Source organism: Austrofundulus limnaeus, unplaced genomic scaffold, assembly GCF_001266775.1.
Source record: "Austrofundulus limnaeus strain Quisiro unplaced genomic scaffold, Austrofundulus_limnaeus-1.0 Scaffold166, whole genome shotgun sequence".
Lineage (NCBI taxonomy): Eukaryota > Metazoa > Chordata > Actinopteri > Cyprinodontiformes > Rivulidae > Austrofundulus > Austrofundulus limnaeus.
In genome coordinates this window covers 108,336-118,390 of record NW_013952568.1, presented here as the reverse complement: position 1 = coordinate 118,390, position 10,055 = coordinate 108,336, and the positions used below count along the sequence as shown (strand labels likewise).

Here is a 10,055-nt window from a genome sequence, read left to right as displayed (position 1 = left end):
GYGTGTGTGTCTTCAAATAGCTGTTTATGTGTGTGTGTGTGAGTGGATGTGTGAGAATAACTGCTGATATGAATGGTACAGGGGCTGTRTTTGCATGGTTTACTGCTGGACATACGTACATTTCAGTACTGTGGTTTTTGTACCGTGAACTTGAAGTGCTGTTTTTGACTCCTGTTTGTCATATCGGTGACTGTGAAAATTGTTAGAAAAACTGGATAGGAACAGTATGAAATTTTAACTTATTTGTAAATGTTAGTTCTAGAAATAAAAGCATAGTTATACTTGGATAAAATCAAAATTGTTGGAATCTTATGGTGCAATCATAGTTTTTTCTTGATTTTGAAATAAAAAAAATGAATGGACTTTCATTTGAAAAAAATATTTGAAAACAGGTTGTCCTACTTTAGACCATTTAGATCTGTATCTTTGGTACTGCATTCATGACCAGTGGCTGTTAAGTGTCTGATGGACGTTACCGTTTTGTAATTTTGTGGCTATGATGTTGGAAAATGTATGTAAAGAACAAATATAAAGTTTGTCAAAAATATCATATATATACCATATAGGAGACAATCTATAACACAAAGATTATTTTCCTTAAATTATGTATTTATTTTCTTATTTAACTTTAAATGAGCCTGAATTCTGCTGGGCAGTGTTGAAGCTTTATTTCAGTGCATATAATAATTATATTAAGGATAAATTTTATTGCTTTTTACTATAGTAACTAATGAGAGATTATTTCTTCTATTTCCATCTAAGTTCATTTAAATTCTGGTTTTGCTGTCACAATGTAGATTGTTTAGTCTACATGTGTTTGTATAAACGTGATTGAAATAATAGAAGACTTCAACAAGCCTGTGTGACATTGATGGCAGCTTATTATGATCAAGTTTTATCTCTGTAAAGTTGTTGGAGCAAAGCATTAGGAARGTTGTTTATGAGTTTCTTGCTTTGTTCTCCATCCCCAAAACTACAAAAAACTGTCCAAAGAAATAAAATATTATCTTTTAAACTACATACTGTCTATGACTGTCTTAATGTGTTTTATTTTGAACTCGTTTATATTGGGTTTAATTTTGTTACATTTGTTAGAAATTGTGTGAAAGAAAAAGTAACAAAAATAATGATTAAACATGAACATGCTATTTACAAAATAGAGAAACACTGAGCTGAATGGCTGCTGAAACTTGCAAAAATAATCTAAAGATGATTTATTACAGCTAAAAAAAAGCTGAACTTGAGCTAAAAGGAGCAAAATGTTATAGATAACTTTTGAAAGGTGCATATCTATAAGATAAATGCAAATAGCTAAAAATGTAAAAGTATGTAGTGAGTTCTTGATTTATTTATATGAGAAAAAGTAACATTTTTGAAAAAGTGTAAGAAAAAGTTTAATAAAGTCAGAACACATTTCCTCAATTAGCTGAATATTCTAACAAAAGAATTACTAAAAATATTGTATGTGCAGCAATWTATGGCAAAATTGTAGGTACAAAGAAAAAAAACAGGAAGCAGCATTCAGACTATTTACACAATTAGATCAATTGTCCTCATTATAACACTATGAGTTATACAGTTGTCTTGTGATGTTTACTTTGCTTTTTGCATCAAAAGGTTCATATTAGTATTTTGTCAGTCATGTTGGGGGTCAATGACACATTCCAGCACTAGTTTTAACTACAATTGTAATACAACCACACTAATCTAAGTCAMTGAAATCTTATCTGCTGTTTTTGACTGTCTGAATGAGCATCAAACTAACAACTCATCCTACAAAGAGCAACATCGGGTGCACCTTGCATCATGCTTCCTCCTATTGGAGCAAAAATGTCAGCATTGCACATTCATGCTGACTGGACAGTGCTGATGCAACACTTGGACTGAATTACTTTTTTGAGTCTAAACACTACAATAAAATGAGTATTTTTGATATTCAGAGAATGCAATGTCTATAAAGACAAAGGATGACAGTAAAATTTATCATATGAGCAGTCACTGTTCATCAAAATGTTACCTTTTATTTTTGGCCCTATTTAGAAGATTCTGACATTGTTTTTATTGTATTTTAGTAAATGTTACCCAATCACTAATTAATTTCTATTTAGCATAATAAACAGTGGTCTGATGTTAAAGTACTTTTAAAAGTTTTGAATCTACTAAAAACAGAGAAGAATGTCACTGACTGAAATATTCGTAAATGTTTCAGTGTGGATAGGAATGTGTTGCACCTTCAGTATGTACAAAAGTCTTTTGAGGGTCTTAATTTCTCCAGCTCCAGTTCAAATGGGCTTTTTAAAAGCACTTATMTAAATGTTGTTTTCAAAAATTTAAGAATGACAATAACACTTCTTTTTTTGTTGTTTTTTCAGTAAAACAATTTGTTTGGTGGATAAAACCAACATAGACCTGTACTTTACAGCATTAATTTGGGGGCTATGGTGGAACAACATGGCTCATCAGTTTTGTCATCATGTTACACAAGAGGACCTGAGGCCTAATAGTAGCTTTTTATATTTATTATAACCAAATTATTTGGGTACACAATGTTCCCAGGAACTGTTCCATCCATCACAGGCCCATTTTCTCTTTGCTACACAGACAGATAAATCTTTATTGTCTGTAACAAAGTGAAGTCTGGCCACAGGTTAGTCACATGATCCAATTCAATCCAATTTGTCAGATTAATTATATGAACACTGGTTTAAACCAAATTTCTACAGTGGTCTAAACTACAAATTGTTTCCTTGAGTCAAACACATCAATAAATACACTGTAAAGCTACATGTGGTTATTTAYGTTAATGTTTTGCTTCATATGCAATTTAAAAAACTGTGAATGAAAATGATCTAAATCACATTTTTGTAAGTTTAATTTCTTGTTAGGTAAAATTTCAGATCTAAGCGTAGCAAGAAGATATCATATCAACAGTTAACTTATACTGTATCAATCAAAATGAACAGGAGCTTAACTTAAAATAGCTCCTTTATGACATAAAAAACTGTAAAAGCTATTAACAGCTACATCATAGATATCACAAATGTAAGTTATCAATGTAAGAAATCTATTAAAGATTATTGATAGTGTAGCTGTGGATATCTGAAGCTGAAAGGTCAATGAAAAAAAACGAGATGTCTGAAATGTTGATTAAGTCCTTATCTTTATAAGGACTTATATTTATAAGTCCTAATATTTCAGATATATCTGAAATATTCTTTTTGATAAGACAGATTTGAATAATTGACATCGGCAATAGTTATCCAGTCTATTCAAAAAAATTATAATTTAATGATTTATGTATCTCAAACTTGGTTTTATCTGTAGTCTATCTCCATCTTCATTGTAAAGAATTTGAAACATACTTGTAAGGACATTATCTCAGACGTTAACAGTCATTCTGATCACAAACACTATTATCTTCATATTTTTTCAAAAAGTAAGAGACAAAAGCATGGTTAATTTGTATTGTATTAATCTGTCTCTATTTTATAAATTTTAGTTGTCATGTAAGGGTTTTCAAAGCACGTGGTTCCGGTCTTATTTGGATTGCGCAGTCCTGGTTACAGAGGAGAGTTGTTCCACGATAGGCTGATAGAAGCTCCGCCTTCTCTTGCGTGATGACGTCAAACATATAACAGTGGAGCACTGCGCCAAGCACTCAGAATTGCGAATCACTACACTCAAGACGAGAAGCAGACGGACAGGAGGAAACGCGGCACACGATATTAAAACTAAACTTAGACAATTATCAACATAACACTTATTTCACTTTGTACCAGCAACATCCGTAACAATGATGAACGGAGAAATGAACGGTTTTCATAACTCCTTTATTGAGGAGGACTGCTTCTTGTTCACCTCGGAGTCGGTCGGAGAAGGACACCCCGGTAAGACTCGGCATGATGCCGGCCTTTTGTCAGAACGTGTTTTGTTAAATAAGTGACCATTGTTATGTGACTTCAACGTAATGTTTAGCCTCTCGCAACATATATTTCACGACTCATTTATATATATATAAAACAAAATAGGTGGTTTAAAAAGATGACGGCCTTAGCTAATAATGGAGCTGGGCCGGCCTCCTGAGCACGCGCTATATAAGCTAGCCACACCACGCTTTTAAGAGGCCAAATCTCGCGGGCTCTTCAGGCCGCCGACATGACCGCTGATATTATCTGCTGACCATAACAATGTTGATAGTGGGAAACGTCTTGTAAGATCGGGTCAGTGCAATTATGATTTTAATTTCGTAAGTGTCGGGGTTGCCTTCCGGTCCCCGGCTGGTTGCGCGCGCTTCTCKGTCACACGTGCTTGTGCCGAAATGGCGAGTGTAACTGGACTCCGTGTCCTAATCCTACACCGGACCGGCGGCGCTGCCTTTCATCATTTTCTTTTGTCTTGTGTGTTTGCAGCAGTTTGTGATCAGTTTTAATTTGTGCATGTTTAGATAAAATCTGTGACCAGATCAGTGACGCAATCCTAGACGCTCATCTCAAGCAAGATCCTGATGCCAAAATTGCATGTGGTAAGAAAGTCGTTTTTGTTTTACAGTACTCATTATTGGTTATTAACACTTTGTGGTGTTTTCCACTCCCTGTGCTTATTTGTTTTTGCGTTTGTCTGGTTGATGCAGAGACTGTTGCCAAAACTGGGATGATCCTGCTGGCAGGAGAAGTGACATCACGTGCAGTAGTGGACTATCAGAAAGTTGTGCGTGACACAATCCGCCAAATTGGATATGATGACTCTACAAAAGGTRTGGCATGTTGTTCAATGTCAGTTCCTTGCTCAATTTGGCAATTGTGTTTTTTGTATTGACTTAAGACACTCTTCTGAACAGGGTTTGACTATAAGACCTGCAAYGTGCTTGTGGCCTTGGAGCAGCAGTCTCCTGATATTGCTCAAGGTGTTCACATTGACCGTAATGAGGAGGACATTGGAGCTGGGGACCAGGTCAGTTTTGTTTACAAATATATTTGATTGATTAATGTGAACTAAAGTGTACCTTGTTTTAGTCTGAACTCTGTGTTTTGCTTTGTAGGGCTTGATGTTTGGATATGCAACCGATGAGACCGAAGAGGGCATGCCGCTCACAATTATCCTTGCCCACAAGCTGAATGCTAAGATGGCTGAAATGCGACGAAACGGGACCCTCCCATGGCTCCGGCCAGACTCAAAAACACAAGTAAAGCTGTATTTATTGTAGCTTCAGTTTTCCTGCTTTATTTGTCTTAAGAAAAAAAAAATACAAGATTTTTTTTGTGCGTTAATTATGGCTCATTTGTTTTCACCATTGTTGTAGGTGACTGTGCAGTATCGCCAGGACCGTGGTGCTATGCTCCCTGTGCGAGTGCACACAATTGTCATTTCTGTTCAGCACGATGAGGAAATCTGCCTTGAGGAGATGAGGGATGCGCTGAAGGAGAAAGTTATCAAGTCTGTTGTTCCTTCGGTATATTTGGACGATGACACCATTTACCATTTGCAGCCTAGTGGGCGGTTTGTCATTGGTGGCCCTCAGGTAAGCATCAAAATGTAGCTTTTAGGAAATTTACACTCTGCAGTTTTACTTACAGGGTAACGTCTGTTCTTGCCCTAACAGGGAGATGCTGGTCTCACTGGACGTAAAATCATTGTAGACACCTACGGAGGCTGGGGAGCCCATGGTGGTGGAGCTTTCTCTGGGAAGGATTACACAAAGGTAGATCGCTCTGCTGCCTATGCCGCACGCTGGGTGGCCAAGTCTCTGGTGAAGGCTGGGCTCTGCAGAAGAGTGCTGGTTCAGGTGTGTAGTGTTATCARAGTCCGTCAGTCTTCATTATGTAATGAGTTCCCAGAGGTTCTGCTTAACGATTTTGTTTTTATGCTCGATATAACTCATTTTTGTGCTGCATCAGGTGTCCTATGCCATCGGAGTTGCCCACCCACTCTCCATTTCTATCTTCCACTACGGGACGTCCCAAAAGAGTGAGCGTGAACTGCTTGACATTGTGAGGAAGAACTTTGACCTCCGTCCCGGAGTCATTGTCAGGTAAAGTTAAAATGTGACGCTAAGTGAAACGGCACTTTGAAAGTGTCTTCGTTCAGTTGCCCAGCTCAAGATAAGGTTAATAAGTTAACCATTAATTAGCAAAGTTTGTTACAGTTAGCACTTTGCTGTAATTTTATCAAAAGATGACTTGGCATTATTGCATCATTTTATGTAGTACTATTAGATAAAAATAGGAGTTGGAGTCTTTTTTTATTGAGGGGAAGAATGAATGTATCTGGCAAAGAAAAGCCAAACAGTTCAGGGAGAGGAGCATTTTTTTTAAAGCAGATAAGGGTTCTTCAAGTGACTGTGTCCAGTTGGTTGAAAGGGTAAGTGTTGAAGCATCAGTTACATTTACATATACCAGCCATGCTCTTGATGGGTTTGACACTCCCACTGGCTTCTGTGTGCGTTATTTATGAATGTGTGTTAAAGTTGACATGTGTGACCGCTGTTAAAAATGTTGATTATGTATTCCAGGGAGCTGGATCTGAAGAAGCCCATTTATCAGAGGACCGCAGCCTATGGCCACTTTGGCCGAGACGCCTTCCGATGGGAGGTGCCGAAAAAGCTCAAATACTAAACCTGTTAAGCTTTTCCCCCCAGGCTTGTTGGTGTATACTACAGAGAAGCCTCCAAGTTTCCAGGGGTGAAATGCAGTTCTCTCTTCTCTTCTCACTCTTTCTCTCCCTCTCTCAAATATGACACATGACTCCATCCCTGACTCCACCTCCATCCTTGTCGTTACTGTTTTTCTGCTGGTTGCGCAACTGCTGGGTCCTAGAAGGCATGCCTCAGAAGCTTGATGCATTAAATTGGGTGGATTCCACGAACTTGTGCCTGATGTGACTTCATGTTCTCCAGGCTAGCCGTTTTCCTGCTTCTTTTGTCATAGTCAGTAGCTGCATTCATTTGTTCTCTTTGGCATTTCACTCCTGTCAGTGTCGTAAGTCTTCAACTTGATGTCACTGCGGTAGCATATTTGGCAATATGCGATACCCCTCTTAATTTTCTGGTGCTATTGAAAATAAGGAGTAAATGTTAGATCTAATATTTTGGAAGTCTGTCTAAATGTGTAATGTCATAGTTGCAGTTTCCCGCCACTGTCCCCTGAAGTTAAGTTTCGTTATGAACATTCCTCCCTTTTCTTGTCTGGTACAAGTACTCCTTGTTCTGGTGGTCTTTGTCTTTTTGGCTTTATTTACTCGTCTTTAAGGAGAATGGTAGAAAGGCACAAATAAAATTCAAGGGTTATTGCTGTCTTTACTAAAATGCTATGCATTGCAGGCTAAGGGGCAAGCCAAATCCTAATTATACAAGCTTGAATGAGCATAAGGCCTCATGTGCCCTACAGACCTTTGCTGTTTTCTGACGTAATACAGAAAAGTCAGAAGCTGCTAAATCACTGCTCTGGTCTGCAGAGGGTATTGGATTATACTTGATGGTGATGGGAAAAATTTGCTTGTTTATGCATTGAAACTCAATTTTAAATAAGGTATTTTTTAAAACCTTTCCCTCGTTTTTATGTAGTTTTGAAATGACAGGATAACCTGTGCTCCTTAAGTTAATTGATGTCAGGTGTAGCTACAGAGAAACCTGATTCCCATCTTTATCTTAAGTGAGTGCTTTTTGCCACAGCGTTTTATTGACTAGGAATGAAACCACAACACTATTTATTTGTTCTCTGAAACTCGGCRTGGATACAGAGAAGCTGACGTTTCAGAAGGCAGCTTTAAACAGACTTGGTTATTGAATCGTGAATTCCTTTTGACTTGATATTTTCAGTGTTTGGCTTGAGGCCCCAGAGTGTTGTACAGAAAAGCTCGGGTGTGCCTCAAGGAAGTGTCGCTGACAGTTGTAAAAGACTTGCAATTTTTGTTTTTGGTTTAGARTTTTTCTTTTTGGGGAGGGGCGGTTTGTTTTAAAAACCAATTAAATACCTGGTGCAATTCTTAAGCTCTTACCTATCCTCATTAATGTGGTGGCAACATTTGGCTGGTGTTGTACAGAGAAACCAGCCTGGTTTACGCAGCCGTCTCATTAGTTGGATAGTTTGAAATTTTTTTTGGTTTTGTTCCCCTTTACCACTCCGAGGTCATCCCATGGGGTACAGTAAGTGTGAGAGTGCCTTTTCTTTTCCCTCTTTGTCTCGTTTTTTGCTTCTTTCCTTTCTCACCAACATACATTCAACTTCCAGAGAAACAAGTAGCTTCTACTGTAACTGCTTCATGTCTAGACTGGGTAGTTTTCCTGATGCTATGTAATAAAAGGTAATAAAAGGAAAATTACTCATTTCAAATGCTTGGTCTCGTTTGTGCACAGTTTGGAGTGTTTTAGTTTGAAATGTGTAAGTAATGAAATCACTTATTGAAATTACAATAAATTCTACAGATGTTGACTTAAAATTGACAGAAGTTTGTGTCTGGAAGTACAACATRGGGAAAGTGTGTAAATAAAGTTTGAATAACAAGTGAGCAAAACATTGTTATGATGGCACATGTCCTGCAAAGCTTAATTTACATGCAGCAGAAGAATCAATATATACAGGTTTTCCAATGTGCATCCACATTAAATTGAAATGGCAATTTTCATAAAGTTGCAGACATTCAAAAAATTAATTAAATTTTAAAATCATGCTTTCACAAATTTATGACTTCTGTGTTAAATAATGCTTTTGAGCAGCACAGTTTTGTCATCTAGAGTAAACCATTAAACACAAGCTTTTGTAATCAGTTTTTTATCAGTCACATTTTTAAGGACTTGTCAATTTCATTATTGTATAGCATTAATAAACAGCAATTGGAACAAACAGGAATAACCATTAAAACAAGTACAGTGAAACAGTCTTATAAAACAATGCAACCTTAGAAATCTGATCCAACTYTAAAAGCCAGAGTAAATAGTTATTTTTAAAGCAGGATTTAAAAGCTGTAGATTCTGCAGAATGATAATCAAAGGATGTATTGTTCCAGTTTGGAGGCTGCCACTGTTAAAGCCCAGTCCTCTGCTTTAGCCATTCAGAAGCTCAACCAATCAAGAAAGGATTGGACTGAGCCAAGTAAATCTTTTAAGATGGCAGGGAGAAAATGAGCCTCTATGACCCAACATGGCAGAAATACTGCATTCATAGATTTAATGTGTGTTATTCCTTTAATGAAATGAACATATTCAGGTACTTGTCAAGAATAGGCTTGGGACATTGAGGTTCCATGTTTTTTTGTTGTGTGGGCGAATGATTTTTTTTGGAATATGATCTGTCTGACAGACATATTAGGAACACTGTTGGTGTTAAAATTTGTTTAAACAAAATTTGTTTTTGTCCTTGTGTGTGATTAATGCCCTGACAGTTTTTGTGAATTGCATTCTCAAGGAAACTTTTATTTGGGTAACAGACATATATGTTCTGAAGTGACCTTTAGATTTAWAAACAAAGATGAGCCTATAAGAACAGAAATGCTTACTCATTGGCCACTGCAGAGCTTTTCAGCCAGAATGCTTTTGTACCTGAACACCTAATTCAATTCAATTCAAAAATACTTTATTGATCCCAGAGGGAAATTAGGTGTTGTTGTAACTCATTTAACTAAAAACTTATTGTAGATGCTGATGGCTGTGGGCAGGAAAGATCTTCTGTAGCGGTCTGTATTACAGCGAAGTTGAAGAAGCCTCCGACTGAAGACACTTTGTCTTTCTATGACAGTCTGATGAAGAGGATGGTCAGGGTTGTCCACAATGTTCTTGATTTTATGTAAAATCCTTTGCACCATCATCTGCAGAGGTTCCACAGTCGTCCCCAGAACAGAACCAGCCTTCTTTATCAGGTTGTTTAGCCTTTATAGGTCCCTAGCTCTGATGCTGCTGCCCCAACAGATGATGGCAGAAGAGATGATGCTCTCAACAACAGACCTGTAGAAGACCTGCAGCATCTTGCTGCAGACATTGAAGGATCTCAGCTTCTTTCAGAAGTACAGTCTGCTCTGTCCTTTCTTGTAGACTGCTTCACTGTTGAGTCTCCAGTCCAGTCTGT

At 37.4% G+C, this 10,055-nt stretch overlaps 1 protein-coding gene across 1 annotated transcript; it reads left to right on the top strand.

Annotated features, from left to right (window-relative positions):
- Positions 1-3,678: 3,678 nt before the first annotated feature.
- Positions 3,679-8,327, top strand: mat2ab (methionine adenosyltransferase 2Ab). Its single transcript, XM_014017323.1, has 9 exons — positions 3,679-3,887; positions 4,445-4,522; positions 4,631-4,753; positions 4,838-4,950; positions 5,039-5,182; positions 5,300-5,518; positions 5,600-5,782; positions 5,895-6,028; positions 6,509-8,327. The coding sequence occupies exons 1-9, from the start codon at positions 3,794-3,796 to the stop codon at positions 6,609-6,611; spliced, it is 1,191 nt and encodes a 396-aa protein (XP_013872777.1). The 5' UTR covers positions 3,679-3,793; the 3' UTR covers positions 6,612-8,327.
- The last annotated feature ends 1,728 nt before the right edge of the window (positions 8,328-10,055 follow it).